General features: G+C 47.1%; 1 protein-coding gene across 2 annotated transcripts in view; it reads right to left on the reverse strand.

Annotated features, from left to right (window-relative positions):
- Window positions 1–25,257, reverse strand: part of LOC120989231 (methylthioadenosine phosphorylase) — a 54,990-nt gene that overhangs the window by 25,974 nt on the left and 3,759 nt on the right. For both annotated transcript variants that reach the window (XM_040417200.1, XM_040417199.1), the window contains exons 3-5: window positions 23,178–23,236; window positions 13,966–14,133; window positions 9,041–9,143 (exon numbers count right to left, since the gene is read on the reverse strand). In XM_040417200.1, the coding sequence (XP_040273134.1) occupies window positions 9,041–9,143; window positions 13,966–14,133; window positions 23,178–23,236 (330 nt within the window). The remainder of the gene's footprint in view (window positions 1–9,040; window positions 9,144–13,965; window positions 14,134–23,177; window positions 23,237–25,257) is intronic.

Below are 25,257 nucleotides of genomic sequence, written 5' to 3' on the forward strand. Positions count from 1 at the left end.
TATATATGTGTTTTGGGGGTGACAGAAGCCCTTTAACCACCTCCGGACCGCCTAACGCAGATTCGCGTTCCGGAGGTGGCAGCCCTGCGCTCAGCGACGCATATACGCGTCATCTCGCGATGGCCGAGATTTCCTGTGAACGCGCGCACACAGGCGCGCGCGCTCACAGGAACGGAAGGTAAGAGAGTGGATCTCCAGCCTGCCAGCGGCGATCGTTCGCTGGCAGGCTGGAGATGTGATTTTTTTAACCCCTAACAGGTATATTAGACGCTGTTTTGATAACAGCGTCTAATATACCTGCTACCTGGTGGTCCCCTTTGCTTGGATCGACCACCAGAGGACACAGGCAGCTCAGTAATATGTTGCACCAAGCACCACTACACTACACCCCCCCCTGTCACTTATTAACCCCTTATTCACCCTTGATCACCCCTGATCACCCCATATAGACTCCCTGATCACCCCCCTGTCATTGATTACCCCCCTGTCATTGATCACCCCCCCTGTAAAGCTCCATTCAGACGTCCGCATGATTTTTACGGATCCACTGATAGATGGATCGGATCCGCAAAACGCATACGGACGTCTGAATGGAGCCTTACAGGGGCGTGATCACCCCATATAGACTCCCTGAACACCCCCCTGTCATTGATCACCCCCCCTGTCATTGATCACCCCCCCCCCCCGTCAGGCTGCATTCAGATGTCCGTATGATTTTTACGGATACATGGATCGGATCCGCAAAACACATACGGACATCTGAATGGAGCCTTATAGGGGGGTGATCACCCCATATAGACTCCCTGATCACCCCCCTGTCATTGATCACCCCCCTGTCATTGATCACCCCTCTGTAAGGCTCCATTCAGACATTTTTTTTGGCCCAAGTTAGCAGAAATTATTATTTTTTTCTTACAAAGTCTCATATTCCACTAACTTGTGTCAAAAAATTAAATCTCACATGAACTCCCCATACCCCTCACGGAATCCAAATGCGTAAAATTTTTTAGACATTTATATTCCAGACTTCTTCTCACGCTTTAGGGCCCCTAGAATGCCAGGGCAGTATAAATACCCCACATGTGACCCCATTTCGGAAAGAAGACACCCCCAGGTATTCCGTGAGGGGCATATTGAGTCCATGAAAGATTGAAATTTTTGTCCCAAGTTAGCGGAAAGGGAGACTTTGTGAGAAAAAAATAAATAAAATCAATTTCCGCTAACTTGTGGCAAAAAAAAAAAAAAATTCTATGAACTCGCCATGCCCCTCATTGAATACCTTGGGGTGTCTTCTTTCCAAAATGGGCTCACATATGGGGTATTTATACTGCCCTGGCATTTTAGGGGCCCTAAAGCGTGAGAAGAAGTCTGGGATCCAAATGTCTAAAAATGCCCTCATAAAAGGAATGTGGGCCCCTTTGCGCATCTAGGCTGCAAAAAAGTGTCACACGTCTGGTATCGCCGTACTCAGGAGAAGTTGGGCAATGTGTTTTGTGGTGTCATTTTACATATACCCATGCTGGGTGAGATAAATATCTTGGTCAAATGCCAACTTTGTATAAAAAAATGGGAAAAGTTGTCTTTTGCCGAGATATTTCTCTCACCCAGCATGAGTATATGTAAAAAGACACCCCAAAACACATTGCCCAACTTCTCCTGAATACGGCGATACCACATGTGTGACACTTTTTTGCAGCCTAGGTGGGCAAAGGGGCCCACATTCCAAAGAGCACCTTTCGGATTTCACAGGTCATTTACCTACTTACCACACATTAGGGCCCCTGGAAAATGCCAGGGCAGTATAACTACCCCACAAGTGACCCCATTTTGGAAAGAAGACACCCCAAGGTATTCCGTGAGGGGCATGGCGAGTTCCTAGAATTTTATATTTTTGTCACAAGTTAGCGGAAATGATGATTTATTTTTTATTTATTTTTTTTCCTTACAAAGTCTCATATTCCACTAACTTGTGACAAAAAATAAAAACTTCCATGAACTCACTATGCCCATCACGAAATACCCTTGGGGTGTCCTTCTTTCCAAAATGGGGTCACTTGTGGGGTAGTTATACTGCCTGGCATTCTAGGGGCCCCAAATGTGTGGTAAGAAGTTTGAAATCAAAATGTGTAAAAATGACCGGTGAAATCCGAAAGGTGCTCTTTGGAATATGGGCCCCTTTGCCCACCTAGGCTGCAAAAAAGTGTCACACATCTGGTATCTCCGTACTCAGGAGAAGTTGGGGAATGTGTTTTGGGGTGTCATTTTACATATACCATGCTGGGTGAGAGAATATCTTGGCAAAAGACAACTTTTCCCATTTTTTTATACAAAGTTGGCATTTGACCAAGATATTTATCTCACCCAGCATGGGTATATGTAAAATGACACCCCAAAACACATTCCCCAACTTCTCCTGAATACGGAGATACCAGATGTGTGACACTTTTTTGCAGCCTAGGTGGGCAAAGGGGCCCACATTCCAAAGAGCACCTTTCGGATTTCACAGGTCATTTTTTACAGAATTTGATTTCAAACTCCTTACCACACATTTGGGCCCCTAGAATGCCAGGGCAGTATAACCAGTGGCGGATTACAATAGGGACGTTCGGGTCGGCAGCCCCGGGCCCAGCACCGCTGGGGGGCCCAGCGCCGACCCGAACGCCCACATACTGCAGCGGGGCACGGGAGCGCATAGCTCCCTGTCCCGTCGCCTATCACCGCCATAGGCTTCAGGCCTAGTAGGCCTGAGGCCTATGCGGTAGTGAAATTCCGGCGCAGGCGTGCGTGATGACGTCATCACACGCGTGCGTGATGACGTCATCACGCGCCTGTGCCGGGACACAGCACATTGACGTGTGCACGCCTGGCCCTGGACGGTGAGTATTTAGCTTTTCATTTTTTTTTCTAATTTTTATTTTTTTATTTCATGTGCCTACTTTGGGGGACATGTGGGGGACGACACACAGAGGAGGTCATATTCAAGGGACCTCGAGTACATGGGAGAGGGAATGTGGGGGCTGTGTGGGGCTAAACTATTATAGGAGAGACTACTATGTGGGGCAAATTACTATGTGGGGGCAAGTTATTATGGGAGCTGGACTACTATGTGGGGGCAAATTACTATTTGGGGCAGTGTGGGGGCAAATTACTATGTGGGGGCAAATTACTATATGTGGGCAGTGTGGGGGCAAATTACTATATGGGGCAGTGTGGGGCAAATTACTATATGGGGGCAGTGTGGGGGCAAATTACTGTGTGGGGGCAAATTACTGTGTGGGGGCAAATTACTATATGGGGCTGTGTGGGGCCAAATTATTATTGGAGGGACTACTATGTGGGGGAAACTATTGTGTGGGGACAGTGTGGGGGAAATTGCTATGACAAATTACTATGTGGGGGAAACTATTGTGTGGGGGGCAGTGTGGGGTAATTATTGTGTGGGGGCAGTGTGGGGTAATTATTGTGTGGGGGCAGTGTGGGGTAATTATTGTGTGGGGGCAGTGTGGGGTAATTATTGTGTGGGGGCAGTGTGGGGTAATTATTGTGTTGGGGCAGTGTGGGGTAATTATTGTGTTGGGGCAGTGTGGGGTAATTGCTGTGTGGGGGCAGTGTGGGGTAATTGCTGTGTGGGGGCAGTGTGGGGTAATTGCTGTGTGGGGGCAGTGTGGGGTAATTGCTGTGTGGGGGAAATGTGGGGTAATTGCTGTGTGGGGGCAGTGTGGGGTAATTGCTATGTGGGGGCAGTGTGGGGTAATTGCTATGTGGGGGCAGTGTGGGGTAATTGCTATGTGGGGGCAGTGTGGGGTAATTGCTATGTGGGGGCAGTGTGGGGTAATTGCTATGTGGGGGCAGTGTGGGGTAATTGCTGTGTGGGGTAATTGCTATGTGGGGGCAGTGTGGGGTAATTGCTATGTGGGGGCAGTGTGGGGTAATTGCTATGTGGGGGCAGTGTGGTGGAAATTACTATGTAGGGGCAGTGTGGGGCAAATTACTATGTGGGGGAAATTACTGTGTGGGGGCAGTGTGGTGGAAATTACTATTGGGGAGGCACTGTAGGGGAATTTATTTTTTATTTTTGGGGACACTATACAGGGATTATTGCCTGGAGCACAATATAGGGTGTTATTATTACTCGGGGCACTCTGGGGGACATTATAGCTGCTGTGGACACTATAGGAACATTTGGGGTAATTTATCAGACTGGTGTAAAGTAGAACTGGCTTAGTTGCCCATAGCATCCAATCAGATTCCACCTTTCATATTTGACAGCTCTTTTGGAAATCCAGTTCTACTTTACACCAGTTTGATAAATGACTCCAATTATGTCTATTAGGGTCACTATTTTTTAAGCAGTATAGTACCTTGGACATTGGGGGGCACAACGGGCACAGTACTGGAAGTGGCAGCAGGGTGACACTGTGGGGACACCAGGATGAGGAGGAATTGAGAAATCTAACGTGTCTGTGTTACAAACTCTGTAGAGACGAGATGCGGCTGAAAGAATTTGTCATGGCGGTCTGGGTCAAATGGAGGAGAAGAGGAAAGAGAAGGTCTACATGACAGGAGATGTCACTGGATGTAAGAGGTATGTGGTGCTGTATTCTCCTCCATGTCTTTTTTTATTATAATTATATGTATTTTAAATTTGGCGACCAAATTTTTCAGTTTAGGACCCAATTTGGGGTATTTTTTTTTTGTCTGAAGATGTCATATGGCCTAAGAAGAAACTGTGGAGCTCATGAAGCACCGCAGCCTCTTCATACAAAAAAAAACTAAACTAAAATAGGAAATGGGGGGGGGGGGGGGGGCCAAGTTGGTTAGACAGCCCCGGGCCTATCATGCACTTAATTCGCCTTTGAGTATAACTACCCCACAAGTGACCCCATTTTGGAAAGAAGACACCCCAAGGTATTCCGTGAGGGGCATGCCGAGTTCCTAGAATTTTTTTTTTTTTTTGTCACAAGTTAGTGGAATATAAGACTTTGTAAGAAAAGAAAAAAAAAAGAAAAAAAATCATCATTTTCCGCTAACTTGTGACAAAAAATAAAAAGTTCTATGAACTCACTATGCCCATCAGCGAATACCTTAGGGTGTCTACTTTCCGAAATGGGGTCATTTGTGGGGTGTTTGTACTGTCAGAGCTGCTTCAAAAAGCGGAAATTCACATTTTTGTACCATAGTTTGTAAACGCTATAACTTTTACCCAAACCATTTTTTTTTTACCCAAACATTTTTTTTTATCAAAGACATGTAGAACAATAAATTTAGAGCAAGCATTTATATATGGATGTCGTTTTTTTTGCAAAATTTTACAACTGAAAGTGAAAAATTTCATTTTTTTGCAAAAAAATCGTTAAATTTCGATTAATAACAAAAAAAGTAAAAATGTCAGCAGCAATGAAATACCACCAAATGAAAGCTCTATTAGTGAGAAGAAAAGGAGGTAAAATTCATTTGGGTGGTAAGTTGCATGACCGAGCAATAAACGGTGAAAGTAGTGTAGGTCAGAAGTGTAAAAAGTGGCCTGGTCATTAAGGGGGTTTAAGCTATGGGGGCTGAGGTGGTTAAATGGGTTATGGCATATTTGATGTAAAAAAATGAAAATCAGACATCACACAGTACATAACCATCTGTTTCCAACAAAGCTAGAATCTGCTCCGCACTAATATCGCCACCAGATTCTCTTCAGGCGTGCCCCCTTCTGTTGCACTTAAACATAGAAACATAGAATGTGTCGGCAGATAAGAACCATTTGGCCCATCTAGTCTGCCCAACTTGCAGCTCTCTCCCTGTCACAGCTCGGGAGGGGGGGGGGGGGGGGGAGGAGGTCATTTCTGCTTTAGCTCTCTCCCATTAAAAGTCACAGCTTGCAACAGTAGATATGATTGGTGGCAGTGAAGGATGGAAGTGAGCATGTGTGACCACCTATTACTTTAAAGGGTTTCTATCACTTTGTTTCACCTATTTAGCTTTCAGACACTAGCGATCCGCTAGTGTCTGCTTTATCTAACCACCCTAATATAAGAGCTTATTGTCCTGCCGTTTAGCTAAAAAAATAACTTATATAGATATGCAAATGAGCCTCTAGGTGCTATGGGGGCGTGATTAGCACCTAGAGGCTCCGTCTACCTTAACAAACTGCCGCCGCCCAGCGCGTCCCTCCAGCCCGCCCATCTCCTCCGGAATGCGATGCTCCTCGTATTCGGCGCATGCGCAGTGAATGTCTGATGCTTCCCTGCTCAGACATCTCCACTGCGCCTGTTCCTCGGAGCACTATGACGTCATCGGCGCAGGCGCAGTGGAGATGTCTGAGCAGGGAAGCGATCAGACATTCACTGCGCATGCGCCGAATACGAGGAGCATCGCATTCCGGAGGAGATGGGCGGGCTGGAGGGACGCGCTGGGCGGCGGCAGTTTGTTAAGGTAGACGGAGCCTCTAGGTGCTAATCACGCCCCCCATAGCACCTAGAGGCTCATTTGCATATCTATATAAGTTATTTTTTTAGCTAAACGGCAGGACAATAAGCTCTTATATTAGGATGGTTAGATAAAGCAGACACTAGCGGATCGCTAGTGTCTGAAAGCTAAATAGGTGAAACAAAGTGATAGAAACCCTTTAAAAAAGGTAAACACCAGGGGGTGCCATTATAATAACTTAAAGAGAATCTCACAACTGGAGCATTTTTGTAACAAAGCAAAATACAAAAGTAAGTAGTTTCTCATGTTGAATTCCATTAAAATAACATTTAATGGTGGCATAGCCCCTTTAAAATGTACCTAAAGTTTCGATAACATTTTTTAAACGGACAGAAATATCCTAATATATTATATAGTATATTTCTTTCCTGATTTTATAGTTTTACAAGCAGAAGAGGCCTCCGAAGTTCGGACCTTCCTGAAGTGCTCTTGACTGCAGCGCATACAGAATCCGTACACTGTAGCCATATATTCAGTGTATGGATTCTGATTTGTACAATGTGCGGTATCGGCAGGAGCACACCTCGCTGCTGCTGCCTGTGCCCACTATACTGAAAGCTCTGCCTTAGGATACCCTGCATCGATGTGCTATGCCAGGCTTTAGCGGAGCACATGCCAAACATGGACGCACACCAATAAATAACTATATATTATAGTTTATTGGATCAAGCTTAAAAAAAACAAAAAAAACAAACAAGAAAAGACACTTTTTATTTTGGTTGCTATACACAAACAATAAAACCTAAAGACCTTTTTGATCACTTTACTAAATTTTTGGGGGGAGGTGAAGTGATGAAAAATGCTGAATCGTCATGATCTTTTTCCCGTTACACCACCTGCTGTATGAGATAAATATTTTTATATTTTATAGTACAGGTGTCTTAGGACGATGCCTATTTAATTGATTATTTCCATTTTCAGGAAGGGGAGGGGTGACATGTATGAGCCACTGAAACACAGGATGGTTGCTGAAAATTGCTGTGAATGTAAATGTAGATCCTCCTATAATAGTTATTTACATTAACACGGCTGTCCTGTAAAAAATATTTTACTTTTTTCAAACAAGCACCTGGATGTAAATATTTGTGTATTTGCATGGAATTAAAGGGTTACCTTAGGATAGTTCATCAATATCTGATCGGTGGGAATCTGTAATACCAGGCACAGTCGCTATACTATGTATGGCACTGAGCTTGGTGAGCTGTGAGGAGTGCTGGTGCCTTCTCAAACAGCTGATCGGCAGGGGTACTGGGTGTCAGACCCCCACCGAACAGAGTATAGGTTGTCAGTATTAAAATCTCAGAAAACCCTTTTAAAAATGTTGTATAGCCACTGCACTATTCAATAAAATGTATCTCTATAGCGCCACCTGCTGTTTCCCCATCAACCTCAGTAACAGCGCTGATACACAGTTTCAGACAGCACTCCCAACATGTGCAGGGTTCACATGAGAATCTTTATTCAGCCGAATGAGCTGGTGCGCAGTAGTACCGCAACGTTAAGCCCGAAACATTGCTGTACTTCTGTGCACCAACTTATTCGGCTGAAGAAATAAAGATTCTCACGTGAACATATGTTCTGTCTGAAATTGTGTATCTACTGAAATATGGGTCCTGGAGTGGAGAAGGATCTAAAAGGGATGTGTATCCGACAAAAGCCTAATATACTTGGACGCTGTGACCCCCATTAATGTACTAGAACTAGAACATCGCCGAGGTCCACACATGCTCAATTCCATCCTTAACAGCCACCTTAAAATTGGAAAAACCTTCCCAAAAATGTCACTTTTTTATTGTAGATTTTTAATGTGTGTCTGCAGTAAATCTCATTGGCGCACAACTCAGGGGACATTTTTAACCCCTTAACAACATCATTAATTTTCGCCTTAAGGACCAATAATATTTTCCCCTTTGTCTTTTAGCAGTCATGACTTTTTAATTTTTTCTTCTATATTTTAAAATGTTTTATTTTAAGGGATTAGTTGTAGGTTATTTTAGGAACTATTTTCCGCTGAGGTGCGGATCCCAAAGCCCGTGGAAGGGTTTCCATGCCCCCTTAGTTGTGGCAGGGAAAGAGCTTCAGCAGAAAGGACATGCCCCCTGAACTGCCAGCCTGAAGAAAATCAAGCACAGCAAATGGAGTAATGAATGGTGTGATCTCTGAATCCATGTGAGGTACAGGGCTGGTTCTAGCTTTGTTATAAAGAGATTGTCATGTACTGTATGATGTCTGATTTGAATTAGTAACATTAAAATTGTAACCCGGTGAATGATGTCTAGATTGGTACAATTAAGGAAAAGTGTATGAAAAGTACTACACATATCTATTAATTATAATCAATATTTAAAGGGATTACCTGTGATTTCAAGAAAATAGCTTTTGAGCAATGGTACGCGTATTTAAAAAAAACAAAAAAACCCCCATTATTTACCCCCTATATGCCCCTGTGCACCAGCACCGCCAGTCCTGCAGAGGTGACGCCACGTACATAATTCACGTGACCGCTGGCCTGGTGATCCTTGCATGTACCACACGTGACTGCTGATCATGATTTAGTCCTTACCTCTCTAGTTCTGCCACAGAAAGGCTCAGCCATAGGAATGTGACAGACACCTGGGAGACAGCTGGGTGTCCCATCGTAAAACGTCTGCTGTCTTTTCGTGGTCCTGTGGACATAATCACACATACACAATGTAAGAGTTAAGAAACACCCGTCATACACCGCAAGGAGTTTCTGCTGGTTATAAAAATAAAAAAAAACACACACACACAGTACAATGTCTCACCAGGCCAAAACAAATCTGTTTTATATTTACTTGTAATTACTATATTTTTCACCCCAAAAAGACCCCCTAAAATGGGGGAAAAAAACCTGTTTGTGTTATGGGGTGAATACAGGAAAAAAAACTGAAAAGTGGTGGACGCATTGCATGTGGCCGGTACATCCCAGGCTGTGCTGCATAGGAACAGCAGCCTGTGATGCACCGGACATCGATCCCCATTTGTTACCTGTTGCAGAATGGGGTGCTGGCTGAGAGAGACCATGGGCGGGTGCGCTGGAGCAGCTGGGCGAATCAAGCTGTCCTGTCACACATGCCTGCTCTAGTGTACATGCCCTGGTAGCTGTGCTAGAAAACTTCTTAGGAATCCCTAATAAACTGTCCCTCCAATGTGTCACTGGATACCCTCCCCACCATAAGTGTATCAGCAGCAGATCCCCTCCATAACATTGTGTCTAGAGATGAGCAAAGCGACTTTGGAAGCTTCATCCGAAGTCACGTCATTGAAAACTTTAGAATAATACTGTACGGAGACCCATCTATACACTATTAGAATGTATGGGCTCCGATGAGCCAAAGTAAGTCATTCACGAAGTCGCGCGAGACTTTGTTGAATAACTTCGGTAATTGATTATTACAGTGAAAAACCTTGGAACTGAGCTCTGCTTCTGTTCCAAGGTACCACTTAGAACCAAAGCTGAGTTCGGTTCCAAGTTTTAAAGTGGTTTTTCTCTGTAATAATCAATTACTGAAGTTATTCAACGAAGTCTCGCGCAACTTCGACTTACTTCGGCTCATCGGAGCCCATACATTCTAATAGTGTATGGAGACAGACCTCCGTACATTATAACCAAGTTTTGAATGAAGCGACTTCGGATTAAAGAGGACCTTTCATGGGTCCAGACATTATGAAATAAGTAGCACGTTATGTAGGGCATAGTGCAGGGATGTAATATTGCTTACTAGTTTGTCTGGGCGCCGCTCCGTTCCCCCGCTGTGCCCCCCATTCACTATTCCAGCCTGGTATGCTAATGAATAGCATCGGTACAGGAAGGAGGAGACTGCCCTATTTCTTAATCACAGCGGAGAGCATCACAGCCAGGGAGAAAAAAAATAACCTTCTCCCTGGCTGTGACGCTCTACTTTGTGATTGGACCGCGGCAGTCTCCTCCTCCCTGTACCGATGCTATTCATTAGCATAACAGGTGAGAAAAGTGAACGGGGGGCAGTGGGGTAACGGAGCGGCGCCCAGACAAACTAGTAAGCAATATTACATCCCTGCACTATGCCCTACATAACGTGCTACTTATTTCATAATGGCTGGACCCATGAAAGGTCCTCTTTAATCCGAAGTCGCTTCTTGCAACTCTAATTGTGTCAGCGGCAGATCCCCCATAACATTGTGTCAGGGGCAAATCCCCCATAACACTGTCAGCAGATCCCCCATAACATTGTGTCAGCAGCAGATCCCCCCTCCCTCCCCCCATAACACTGTCATCCACGGATGTTCTTAGCTGCAGTACCCTGGTAATTACAGTGCTGACAGGGCTTTCATTACTGTATTTTGATGCAGAAAATTACCGTAGTCTCCTGCGGCATACGGTAGATTTCTGAACAATGCCATAAACTTCTAGAAGCAATAACAGAGGAAAGGCACAACGTGGAGCTATAAGAAAACCCAGAATGGATATTATATGAGGAATGCAGCTAGTTGCTATAACAGTCATGTCAGGAGAGGTGACAGGTCCTCTTTAAAATCCTGGAATACCTCTTTAATGTATTACTTCTTTTGTCTCATAGCACTGTAAGCTTTTCAATCAGTGTTTCAAGAAGGAAAGAAAACAGTATCCTACCCAGTAGAGAAAAAAGTGTAATCTGTAACAGCATCTAAAAGGGGTTTTCAAAGTGTCATGGCACCAAGAAAGAACCCTGTCATGATGGTCTGGTTTTGACACGTTTATGTTAAAGGGGTTCTCCAGTATTTTTTTAGAAAATTCAGGAGTCTTCTTACCTATGGATGAAAAGATTGCTTCCTCAGTACGTCCATTGCCCCGCAGTCTCCACTATGCCCAGACTGGCTGCAGGCTCTTCTACTGAGGTCCCGACTGGATGGGTCTTCCTGTTCAGCTACTTATACTACTGGAGATGGTAGTGCGACGGACTGAGGAAACAATCTTTCAAGACCCCTGGATTTTCTGCAAAAGCCTGGAGGATCCCTTTAACCCTTAGAGGACACTGCGATTTTTTTATTTTTGCGTTTTTGTTTCCTAACTTTTTTATTTTTCCGCTCACATAGCCTTATGAGGGTTTATTTTTTGTGGGACAAGTTGTACTTTCTAATGGCGCCATTTACGGTTGCATACAATGTAGTGGGAAGTGAAAAAAAAATGTAATACAAAATTTCCAAAATGAGGAACGCAATTCTGACAATTTTTTTTTTACACCGTTCACTATGTAGTAAAATTGACCTGTTCTCTTACTTCTACAGGTCAGTACGGTTACAACGATACCACACTTGTATAATTTTTCTTGCGTTTGAATACTGAGAAAAAAAAATATTTTATCACCATATTCTGACCCCTATAACTTTTTTGTAGTTATGTGTACGGGACTGTGTGAGGGCTAATTTTTTTCGGGGTGATCTGTACTTTCAGTATGCAATTTGAAGTGTGTGCGACTTTTTAATCACTTTTCATAAAAAATGTTTTGGGGAGTTGAAGTGACAAAAATTGGCTGTTTTATTTTTTTCCCGTTATGCCATTTGCCGTATGCCATTAATATTGTTATAGTTTAATTGCAATTGCATGAGCATTTTTGCCCGTGGTGATGGACCATGTGATAGGAGCATGTGATCTGACGTCACCACAGGTCCTTTAGCCCACAGCTCATCATTAAAGAAGTAAAGAAGAGACCGGTAACTACGCGATCATGTTATAAGGGAAAATAATAACATCTACACAACACCTAACCCAAACCTGAACTTCTGTGAAGAAGTTCGGGTCTGGGTACCACAGTCGGTTTTTTTATCACGCGCGTGCAAAACACATTGCACCCGCGCGATAAAAACTGAACATCGGAATGCCATCGCAGTCAAAACTGACTGCAATTGCGTTCCTACTCGCGCGGGTTTGCCGCAATACATCGGAACGCATCCGGACCTAATCAGGACACGCTCGTGTGAACCCAGCCTTAATCCCTGAATAGATAATACCGCACATGTACAGAATTATGCACCCGCATCTGTATGGAGCGGGTTGCTGCAGTCAGCCCTCTACATACACCACGGGAGCAGGCTACATAGTACAGCAGGCACCCGGTCGCAATGATGGGGAACAGTGATTACGCCGAACTCTATAATTTAACCCCTCAGATGTCATGGTCAACACCGATTGCGGCATTTGCGAGATAAGGCAGAGAGAACCCTCTGCCTCCCGATCAGAGCCCCCGCAGTGAAGTTGTAGGGCTCTAATCGGTTAGCATGACAGCCTGGGGCCTGCTGAAGCTTACCATGGGTGTCACAGTAATATCCCTGCTAAGTTCTGCATGAGGCATAGCTCAGCAGGGAGCTTGTTAGAATCCTATTCAACCTAATAGATTTCTATTAGGGTGACTAGGACAAGGGATCAAAAGAGGGGACTTAGTTAAATAAAAAGTGAAAAAGTTAAAAAAATTTAACATTTAAATCATTTCCCCATTTTAAAATATAAATATAACAAACATACTAGGTATTGCAGTCTCCAAAAATGACAACTATTAAAATAGATTTAAAAAATTTCCTGTGTGGCGAATGTCATAACAGAAAAAAAAAAGTATTTTATTCACCTTGTCACCCCCCCAAAAAAAAATGAAACAATGATCAAAGAGTTGTACATACCAAAAAAAAGGTACCAATAAAAACTACAGTTCATTCTACACACAGAAAAAAAAAAAAAAAAAAAAACGCATACAGCTCTGTAGACCAAAATTTTTAAAAAGTTATGTCTGACAGAAAATGGTGATGGAAACAAATTTTTGATTTTTAAATATTTTTTTTTTTTAAGAGTAATAAAACAAAATAAAAGTTACACCAGTTTGGTATCACCGTAGTTGCATTGAGCTGCAAAATTAGGATGTTATGTCGATTTTATTGCACAGTGAACGCAGTGATGTCAAAACCACAAAAACCTTGGGGAAGTGTTTTTTTTTTTGTTTAATTTTACCCTACAAAGAATTTTTTCCCGTTTTCCAATACAAGACATAGTAAATTAAATGGTACCATTAAAAAAATGCATCTTGTCCCGCAAAAAATAACCCCTCACATGGCTATGTGAATAGAAAAATAAAAAAAAAAAGCTGGCTATTGGACAGTGGGGAGGAAAAATAAATAAAAAAGTGCAAAAATGAAAATAGGCCCAGTCTTTAAGGGGTTAAAGTGGTACAAGAGCCACCTTTTAGGACACATAATATATATCATAACATATATAGAACCAGTATACATACACATCATATAAATATGGAGCCCTTCTGTAGATTACAATCACCATCTATATCAAGGATGCTCAACCTGCGGCCCTCCAGTTGTTGCAAAACTACAACTCGCACCATGCCCTGCTGTAGACTGTTCGGGCATGTCGGGAGTTGTAGTTTTGCAACAGCTGGAAGGTGGCAGGTTGAGTACGCCCTATCTATAGTATAGTAAATACCTGCTTCTAAAGGAATTCATTCTCACCTATCAATAAACTGGTCAAGTACAACAATATCTCCAGGCTCAATCTCCTCTCTCAGTGATCCGCAAGCTGTGGTGACCAAAATGTGAGTACAGCCTTCCATCTTCAATGCCCAAATGTTTGCTCGAAAGTTTACATTTGAAGGAGCTATCGTATGTTGCCTGCCATGTCTGCAACACAAAGGCATGGAAACCGTTCAGGAAAAGCAAGAAAAATAAAATTTCAGGTATGTCGTTAATGCAGATTCCAAGGTGATTCCTATAAACGTGGGTAAGAAATCACAAGATTGGTGAGCATTATTACTTCCGTTAGGTTTTTTGGCAACGAAATAAGGAGACTTTTGTATTACTTACCAGTAAAGTCTCTTTCTCGCTCTTCCTTGGGGGACACAGGAAACCATGGGTATAGCTCTGCTCCCTAGGAGGCGTGACACTAAGTGAAAGCTGTAAGCCCCTCCTCCATCAGCTATACCCTTCAGCCTGGAGAGAGAGACTGCCAGTTGCGTGTCCAAGTAGTGAAAGATAACCACCAACCGGAAAAAAGAACTGTCAAGCCCCAACGGGGCAACCAAGCCGGAACCACAACTGTAAACCCAAATGAAGGGCGGGTGCTGTGTCCCCCAAGGAAGAGCGAGAAAGAGACTTTACTGGTAAGTAATACAAAAGTCTCCTTTTCTCGCCCATATTCCTTGGGGGACACAGGAAACCATGGGACGTTCCAGAGCAGTCCCAGAAGGGAGGGACCAGAACAAACTAGACCAACACCAGAGGCATCAATCAACTGCCGCCTGCAACACCAGACGGCCTAAAGCAGCGTCAGCCGACGCATGAGTATGCACCCTGTAGAACTTGGTGAAGGTGTGCAAGGAGGACCAAGTGGCCGCCTTGCAAATTTGCTCCGTAGAAGCCCGTTTCCTCTGAGCCCAGGAAGCCCCGACCGCTCTAGTGGAGTGAGCGGTAACACCAAGGGGCGGAACCTTGCCCTTGGCGAGATAAGCCTCAGTAACAGCCATCTTGACAAAACGGGCGATAGCAACTTTGGACGCCGCCATCCCTCTGTGCGACCCCTCCGGAACCACAAAGAGCGAGTCAGTACGCCTGAAAGAGCTGGTTACCTCCAGGTAAACCTTGAGCGCCCTGACAACGTCCAGGCGATGAAGCTTCCTCTCCCTAGGGTGGGAAGGGGAAGGACACAAAGAGGGGAGAACGATGTCCTCGTTCAGATGAAAGGCGGAGACCACCTTAGGAAGGAAGGAAGGGACCGGACGAAGAACCACCTTGTCCTGGTGGAACACTAGGAAAGGTTCCAGACAGGAGAGTGCAGCCAATTCAGACACCCTCCGAAGAGAGGTGACGGCTACAAGGAAAATAACCTTGCAGGACAGAAGTCGCAAGGAAACCGTCCGCAGAGGCTCGAAAGGAGAAGCCTGGAGCGCTGAGAGAACCAGGTTCAGGTCCCAGGGCGGTACCGGAGGGCGGTACGGGGGAACCGCGTGAGCCACGCCCTGAAGGAAGGTCTTGACAGGACCAAGGGGGGCCAGTGGGCGCTGAAACAAAATGGACAGCGCAGACACCTGACCCTTCAAAGAACTAAGACCCAGACCTTGGGCAAGTCCGCTCTGCAGGAAGGACAAAACGGTGGGGAGAGAAAAGCGGAGCGGAGGAATCCCCAGATCGGCACAGAACCCCAAATAGGTCCTCCAGGTCCTATAATAGATCCTAGAAGAGGACGGCTTACGGGCGCGGATCATGGTGCGGACGACGTCCGCAGAAAAACCCCTACGTGTCAGGACGGTGGTCTCAACAACCACGCCGTCAAATGTAGGGACCTTAAACGCGGGTGGAAGATCGGTCCCTGAGAGAGAAGATCTTCCCTGGCGGGCAGCGGCCAGGGCGCGTCTGCCAGGAGCAGCATGAGGCCGGCATACCAAGACCGGCGGGGCCAGTCCGGAGCGACCAGAATCACCGAGACGCCTTCCGCCGCGATCTTCCGAAGGACCTTGGGCAGGAGTGGGATGGGAGGGAATATGTATGGACGCGCGAAGCCTCGCCAAGGAAGAACGAGGGCGTCGGCTCCGCAAGCTCCCGGATCCCTGGCCCTGGACAGATAGGCGGGGACCTTGTTATTGAACTTGGAGGCCATGAGGTCCACGTCCGGTATGCCCCAACGAAGGCCTCGAACACCTCCGGGTGAAGAGACCACTCGCCGGGGTCGACGGTGGTGCGACTGAGGAAGTCCGCCGCCCAATTGTCCACCCCTGGAATAAAAATTGCAGATAGAGCCGGGACGTGGGCTTCCGCCCAACGGAGAATGCTGGTGACCTCCCGCATCGCTGCGAGTGCCCCCCTGGTGGTTTATGTACGCCACGGCCGTGGCGTTGTCCGATTGCACACGAACTGGATGACCCTTCAGCAAATGAGTCCAGTGTCGCAGAGACAGAAGGGCCGCTCTCAGCTCCAGGACATTGATCGAGAGTTTGGACTCCGATGGAGACCAAATGCCCTGGACGGATCGGGGAGGAAACACGCCTCCCCAGCCCAAGAGACTGGCATCGGTTGTAACCACCAACCAGTTGAGCGGCAGAAAGGACCTGCCCAGAAGAGGGGACTGTAACCACCAGCGGAGAGATGACCGCACCGGAGGCGATAGATGGAAGGGATGATCCAGAGACTCCGGCGATTTGTCCCAGGAGGAGAGGATCGCCCGTTGGAGAGGGCGGGAGTGAAACTGCGCAAATGGGATCGCCTCGAAGCAGGCAACCATCTGCCCCAAGACCCGCATGCAGAAGCGGAAGGACGGTCGACGGTGGAGAAGGAGACCCCGAATCGCCCGACGGAGGGTCAGTCGTTTTTCCGAGGGAAGACGTACCTCCGCCGCTCCCGTGTCTAAAAGCATTCCCAGGAAGACCAGTTGTCTGGAGGGGGGAAGGGAGGACTTGGGGAAGTTGATGACCCAACCGAACCTCGCCAGGGTCTCTAGAGTGAGATCCACGCTGGCAACCGCTTGAGAAAGGGACGGAGCTTTGATGAGGATATCGTCCAAGTACGGTAGCAGAAAAACACCCCTGGAGCGGAGTAAGGCCAAAACCGGGGCCAGGACCTTGGTGAACACCCGGGGGGCTGTTGCCAGCCCAAAGGGAAGGGCGACAAATTGGAAGTGAAGGTCCCCCACGGCGAATCGGAGGAAGGGATGGCGACACCGGGCTACCGGAACATGGAGGTAGGCATCCTGTATATCGATGGAAGACATGAAATCTCCCCGCTCCAGGGAAGCCACCACGGAACGGAGGGACTCCATCCGAAACCGTCGAAGGAGGAGAAAACGGTTGAGCCTTTTGAGGTCCAAAATGGGCCGCACCGAACCTCCCTTCTTGGGGACTACAAAGAGGTTCGAATAGAACCCTTGGAACCTTTCCTCTAGAGGAACGGGGGTAATCACCCCCCTGTCCAGTAAGGCTTGAACGGCCGCGGAGAACGCAGCCGCGCTTTTCGGGTCCCGCGGCGGGCGGGAGCGAAAGAACCGATCTGGAGGGAAGGAGCGAATTCGATTTTGTATCCGGAAGACACAATTTCGAGAGCCCAGGCGTCGGAGACGTGAGCCATCCAGACGTCCCTGAAAAGGAGGAGCCGGCCCCCCACTCGGGTGGGTGGGGGCGCACCTTCAGGCAGAGGACTGCTTCGCTGCGGGTGTGCGGGCAGCCTGCGGCCTGCGCCAGGAGGGCTGCGCCCGAAAAAAACGGCTTCCTACGCTTATCCTGGGGAGGGGCCGAAGCGGCAGCTGCGGGGGGAGCCCCAGAGGTCCTGCGGGAGGACCGAAAATGAGATGCACCAGGGCGTCCGCGGGGGGCGCCCCTGGCTTGGGGTTGAGGAAGATGGGTGCTTTTACCACCCGTGGCCTCCGAAATAAGCTCGTCTAGGCGGACCCCGAAAAGGCGGGAACCCGCAAAAGGTAGCCCCGCCAAGGAACGTTTGGAGGCAGCGTCCGCTTTCCAAACCTTCAGCCAGAGTTCCCTCCTGACGGAAACTGCCAGGGCGGAGGAGCGTGCTATAAGGGCTCCCGCATCAAGGGAGGCCTCACAAACAAAATTCCCGGCCCGAATAATAAGCTGGGCCAAGGAACGTAGGTCCTGGATGGGGACGTCCGAGTCCAACTCCTGTTCCAGCTGCACACCCCAAGCAGAGATTGCTTTACCTGCCCAGGCAGAGGCAAAAACCGGTCTGAGGGCAGAACCGGAGGCAGCAAAAATGCCCTTGGAAAGGGTCTCCATGCGACGGTCCTCCGCTGACTGAAGAGAGGACCCGTCGGGAACAGGGATGGCCGTGTTCTTTGACAGACGGGCCACAGGGGGGTCCACCTTGGGTGGGGACGACCAGGTGGCCACGACATCGGCTGGAAAAGGATAGCAAATATCCAGCTTCTTGGGGTTGACAAAACGGGCGTCCGGGCGAGCCCAAGCCTTAGACACCACGGAGGAGAAATCAGAGTGGATTGGAAAGACTTTTGAGGCCTGCCTGGGTCTGATAAAGGAGACGCTAGCTGCGTCAGAGCTAGGGGGGTCATCTTGCACCTTAAAGGTGTCACGAATATCAGAGATGAGTTGACCCATCGCTGAGGCTAGCTTGGACGGCAGGGCCGAGTCCATTTCCAAATCCGAAGCCGCCAATTCACCTTCAGAGGGCAAATCCTTTGGAGAGGAGAGGCCCTTCTGAGTGCGCACGCGTGGCGGGGAGAGGGAGGCATCCGAGGAGGAGGCTCGCTCTACTCTAAAACGCTTCTGAGAGTGCCTAGCTCGGGAAGGGTCACTAAGAGAGGGTGAACCCGCCGCAGCGGCGGAAGCGGTGGACCCGGAGGGCGCGACAGTAAGAGTGGCGTCCTGCGGGGTAGGCGGCCTGTCTATTAGGCGGCCCACGACATGGGTGAGGCTTTCCACGGCCTGGGACAGGGATCTAGCCCAGTCAGGCGGGTCAGAGGAAACAGGGAGCGACACAGCGGGCGACTGAGGCTGCGGTGGAGCTCAGCATGCAGGACAGTGCGGATCAGACTGCCCCCGGGGAAAGGGTTCCCTACAAGCGGTACAGGCATGGTACCAAGGCTTGGCGGCTGCAGAAGGGTCTGACATGGTGGAAAAAATGTTGCACTTAAAGTGGGAGACCCCAGGGAAAAAACGGAACGGGGATTACACCCAAGCAGCGGTACTGGTGGCACGGAGGGGGTTAACAGTCCTACCAGACCCGCGGACAGTGCAAGCGGCAGCAGCAAGGGCAGCAGACTGAAGGAGGCTGTGGAGGAGTGGCAGCAGGCACGGAGATGAAGAGCTTCAGGATCGGACGGCAGAGAGGATTCCACGCAGCACGACGAAACAGGAAGTAGCGGAGCGCATGTAGGAAGCTCCGCCCCCCCCTGCCGCGCTGAAGGAGAAGGCAGAGCCGCGCGCGCGGCAAAATGATTTAACCCCCGAGGAAGATGAAGTGCCGGCCAAGATAAAATGGCGCCGTTCGCGCCAAGTAAGCGGCCCCCGCCGCGCCTGGATGTGGCAGACGGCCTCCTGCCCACAGCCGTCCCCCTGATGCCCTGCCGCTAGAGAAGACCGAAGTCCCCCCCAAATGATGGCCGGTAAAGTTGCCGGTCCAGTTATGCCCATGTGGGTGGGGGGGGGGGGGGGGGGGGTCGATGATGGAAAAAACGCTTGCCTTCAAGCTTAGACGTAGCAGCGGTGGGAGGGAGGGAAGGGGAGGCTGGAGCAGCCACTCTCACCATTCGCTGTCTTCACCCTCAATCCATCCAGCAGGGTCGCCCCTTCAGCTACTGGCACCGCAGTGGCAGGAAGCCGGGGGAGGGACTTGGCGTGCGGGCGACCCTTGAGCTGGCGGGACGCAGGGGAGCGAGGCTGCCCTGGTCCACCTTGTCTTCTGTGGGGGAGGCGGCAGTGCGGCATTACCGGCACTGGCGCAACTCAACCCCAGGAGAAACAGAGGGGTCTAGTGCGCCTCTGTTGTCCCTGCAAGTAGAAAAAAAACGAATTAAAAAACAACAAATAACGCAAAAAATAAAAAAATTTTAGGAAAGCAACCCTGCCTAAGCAGGGAGTGTCTTGCCTCCTTGGACACTAAGCAAAAAACTGGCAGTCTCTCTCTCCAGGCTGAAGGGTATAGCTGATGGAGGAGGGGCTTACAGCTTTCACTTAGTGTCACGCCTCCTAGGGAGCAGAGCTATACCCATGGTTTCCTGTGTCCCCCAAGGAATATGGGCGAGAAAATTGTATTCTTACATTATTTTTTTTTATGTTAAACATTTACAAAAAATATTTAAAAAAAAAGTACATAAATAAAATAAAATCCTGCAATCTTGCAGTTTTCACACTGGCCACTGAGCCTCACAGGCTGACACTTCCCGTTTTCCGAAATAACCTAACCCTAATCATTAGTATCACAATGAAAGATATCTTCTCTATTATAACGCTGGGGCAGAGAACACAGGAGCCAGGAGTACAGGTGATGGTCACAGCTCATCTCCTCCTCCCTGCACAATGTCCTCTGTATGTCACGGACCACGTCTAGAACACTCTGCCACTAATGCGTGTGGTGCTGGTCAGAAGAAGCCACTTACAGTGTGCCGATTATTACTGGGTAGCCTGCACAATAGCAGAAATCACTCCACCACATGTCTACAAGTGGATTCAGCAGGACACGGTTACTGACCATCTGTGAGCACCAGCACTGGGCACATTAGGTGGAGGTTCTAGGAAAATAAACAAAAGAGGACCAGGGGGCACCACAACATGTATGTAACAACGTTATCCAGATAAAAGCATTTTTAAAATGATTACAATTGAAACAAATATTAATATTTAGTCGCAGGACAAACCCTTTACGTTTTTATAGGCTTTCATGTTCTTATCCACTGACAACAAGCAGGGATCTTTAAAATGTTAAGGGACCAAAACAAAAAGGGGGAGACTTGCTTAGAGTGGTATCTGATATGCCAGACTTTACCCAACGTGCACTGGAGTCAGATGCGGCAAACTGATGACATGCACCTTTTGGTAGTCCGTGTGCCAGAAATTAAAACTCTGCCAGCCCACTTATGTGTGCCATCCTATACCCCAGTTTCTAGTGTAAGTTACAGTTGGTTTCTCAGACGGATTGTGCCTTGCACCTCTTTTCTTGAAAAGCGGTGAGCGTGGCGAATAATTGCAAAACAATTATTAAAAATAATAATTTTATGCAAATATGGCATGTGGAGAAATGTTCGACTTTTTTTACATTAGCGCAAAGAGGACCTGTCATCACCAGGAGCAACCATAGAAAACTAGGCGGGGGTGATCATGCTGATTAAACAAGTATGGTCAAAATCTGTTACGCTGTTTCACAGCATAAACAAAACGTTAAAGGGGGTTGGCCACTTTCTGGTTACCGCTGACCAATGTGTTTGAGATAATTAGACGGCACTTAGGCTACTTTCACACTAGCGTTCTGCTGTCCGCTCGTGAGCTCCGTTTGAAGGGGCTCACGAGCGGAGCAGAACGCTTCCGTCCAGCCCTGATGCAGTCTGAATGGATGCGGATCCGCTCAGACTGCATCAGTCTGGCGGCGTTCAGCCTCCGCTCCGCTCGCCTCCGCACGGCCAGGCGGACAGCTGAACGCTGCTTGCAGCGTTCGGGTGTCCGCCTGGCCGTGCGGATCCGTCCAGACTTACAATGTAAGTCAATGGGAACGGATCCGCTTGAAGATGACACCATATGGCTCAATCTTCAAGCGGATCCGTCCCCCATTGACTTTACATTGAAAGTCTGAACGGATCCGCTCAGGCTACTTTCGCACTTAGAAATTTTTCTAAGTTATTAATGCAGACGGATCCGTACTGAACGGAGCCTCCGTCTGCATTAATATGATCGGATCCGTTCAGAACGGATCCGATCAAGCGCAAGTGTGAAAGTAGCCTTACTAATACAGTCTTTGTTGATATTCTGCACCATTTTCTATATTTTATAAGGTATGTCCTCTTGTTTACAAAGCCTTTTGTACTGTCCACAAGACGGCCGCTGATGGAGGGTCATGTGACCAGACAAAATTAAGTCCATGTGATTTCTCCTCCATTCATATACACCACAACTGCCATCTCTACCTGTTCCGTTAGGAGTTTAGTGCAGGTGCAGTGTTAGAAGGGAGGAGGCTGAGTCATGTGTCTGGTCACATGATCCTCCATCAGCAGCCATTTTATGGACAGGACCTCTATGTGGACAGCACAAAAGACTTTGTAAACAAGGGACATACCTTATGAAATATAGAAAATTATACAGAATATCATCAAAGACTATATTAGTAAGTGCCATCTAATGATGCTACAAACACATTGGTCAACCGTAGCCAGTAAGCGGACAACCAAGGGTCCATTCACACGTCCGTAGTGTATTGTGGATCCACAATACACCTGGCCGGCACCCCCATAGAACTGCCCATTCTTGTCCGCAATCGCGGACAAGAATAGGACATGTTCTATTTTTTTCCTGGAGCTGCGGACTGGAAGATCTCTGCATCCATTCCTGCCCCATTGAGAATGAATGGGTCCGCACCCGTTCCGGATATTGTGGAATGGATGCGGACCCATTCCACGGACGTGTGAATGGACCCTTAAGAGTTTTATTCTATATGTAAATTAGGTCTTCAGTGAGCCAAAGGGCGGACTCTAGCCCCTCCGCACACCTCAACTGCGCTGTTTTACAGCATTTTTTCACATCCCCCTCTACATGACTGACAGGGCGAGACATCATCATGGTCCTCTTGTCTGGCCTTGTAAACCCACGCATGCACCGTTTATTCTGCAATTGGCGCATCTGCAGTGTATTGGGTTCAGAGTTCCCTGCTGTCAAGATAATTAGTCAACATGCAGATTATAGACTCCCCGAGGCATGCGCAGGATTACAGGGCCAGGCAAGAAGACAATGATGATGTTTGGCCTTGTCAGTCAAGGGGAGGGGTGGCTTGGCAAACTCTGAAAAGCAAAGGAGCTGAAGAAACTCGAAGGAATAGGGCCCGGTTTTAACCACACAGGCATTTTATTTTATTTTTTTAAATCAATAGGATCAACCATGTACGCCTGGTTTAATAGGGTTAATACTGCTGATGTGTCCTCTTAACACCCACACTCCCCCCCCCCCCCCCAAAGCATACTGCAAAGTTGCAGAAGTTTTTGAGGTTAATATTTTTATGGTTACCTTGCAAGTAGCACACAGTCCACATTTTTAATTTTTCCAAGAACCAAAGCATCTGATGGCTGTACAAGCAGAAAGAAACATTAGTTTATAGAAGCTCCGAAACAAGGTAGTACATAATGCCACATGTGAACAGGAACATAAGGAAATGATTACAACTGGCAATGCTGGACTGTTAAAGAGAACCTGTCACATCAAAAATGCAGTCCAATCTGCAGGCAGCATATTATACAGCAGTAGAGCAGAAGGAGCAGAGCCGATGTATAGCTTTAAGGCCCCTTTTACATGAGCGAGTTTTCCGCGCAATGCGTCAATTGAACGCATAGGACCCGCACTGAATCCTGACCCATTCATTTCAATGGGTCTGTGTACATGAGCGCTCTATGTTCTGTGTTTTTCACGCAGCCCTGGCCACATAGTGAATGGGTCTTCAGTGAAAAACGCATTGCATCCGCAAGCAAGTCCAGATGAAATGTGTTTTTCACTGATGGTTGCTAGGAGATGCTGTTTGTAAACCTTTTTTATCACGTGTGTGAAAAACGCATTAAAACGCATTGGGCCCACGAGGAAAAAAACTGAACACAATCGCAGACAAAACTGACTGAACTTGCTTGCAAAATGGTGCAAGTTTCACTGAATGCACGCTGAACGTATCCGGACCTAATCCGCCACGCTCGTGTGAAAGAGGCCTAAAGGAAAAGATTAAATTCAGACAAAAAAAATAAAAATAAGTGCTGCAACACTCAACATGCAGTTATGCCTCAGGCAGATACGTAAACGATTACATACTGGGTCTTGCCACAAGAGGGCATAAAAGTGCTTCCCCAAGGCTACTCAGAGGCTACTTGTGGGTAGTGTACCTTGGGGAACAACTCATTTAAAATTGGCTTGTCATCTCTTCTGACATGTCTATTTCTCCATGCAATAATCATTCTGGATCATATAACTGTATTAAGTTCCGTTCCTCGGTTATTGCTACTAGAAGTTTATTAATGAACTTGTCACTGGGTGTTACCAGTTGGGAGGTGTGCCCCTGCACAGTCTCACAATGGCACTACAGATATGTCACACTGTGCAGGGACACACTCCCAAGTCCCAACTAGTAAAGAGTTAAATAGCCCGTTAAGGACGCTGACTAGTTTGGCACTTTAGACTCTGCGATTTTTTGTTAAAAGTAATGACTTTTTTTTCCCATCGCCACATGATGGCAAGTTGATTTTTTTAATGCCACTTTTTTGGGGTACGTCAGGTGACTTGCATAAAAAATTGACCAACAGCATGGAAAAACAATCTCACCATTGATTTTAGGGTTTTGTTTTTACAGTGTTCGCTGTGCCATACTCTGGAACCTATAACTTTATCTTTCTGCTGTGAGGTGTGTGAAGGCTCATTTTTGGAGGGCAAGAGATTGTATTCATGCCATTTTGGAATACAAGGGACCCTTTGATCAATTTTTATTCTTTTTTTTTTTTTTTGGGCGAAAGGCAAGGTGATAAAAGACAATTCTGGCAATGGGGATTGTTTTCTTTATGGCATTTACTGTGTGGGTTATATCATGGGATATTTTACTATATTATATATAGGCCAGTACATCACAGGCCTGGGGCCCCTTGGTGCCATTTGAGTCCTTTGTCTAAATGTTAAGATGCTGCGGTTGCTAATGACTGTGGCATCTTAGGGGTTGATAGAGCCGATCAGCATCATCTCCAATCCCGAAAGTGAGCGTCGGGTTCCTGCTGTATAATACCGCCGACACCTGCAAATGACCCAACTCCAACGCCATGATATACTATTACGGCACGGAGCAGGAATGATCTAGCTGCTGTGACGTACCAGTAAGTCACATACCTGAGGAATGGAGCAGCATATATTTATATGAAAAGATGCTCCAGAATCGATATTGCATGGGAAATAAATGTATTCAGTAAAACAGCCATGTCATAAGTGGCGACGGCTCTTCTTTAAAGGGATTTTCTGGGAATTAATAAAATAGAATTTCTGAAAATTCCTAAATATTACTTTATTAAAAACACATTCCCAAATAGCTTTTACTATTTATAATGGCTTGTTTTCTCTAGGGGGC

This window comes from Bufo bufo, chromosome 2 (genome assembly GCF_905171765.1).
Source record: "Bufo bufo chromosome 2, aBufBuf1.1, whole genome shotgun sequence".
Lineage (NCBI taxonomy): Eukaryota > Metazoa > Chordata > Amphibia > Anura > Bufonidae > Bufo > Bufo bufo.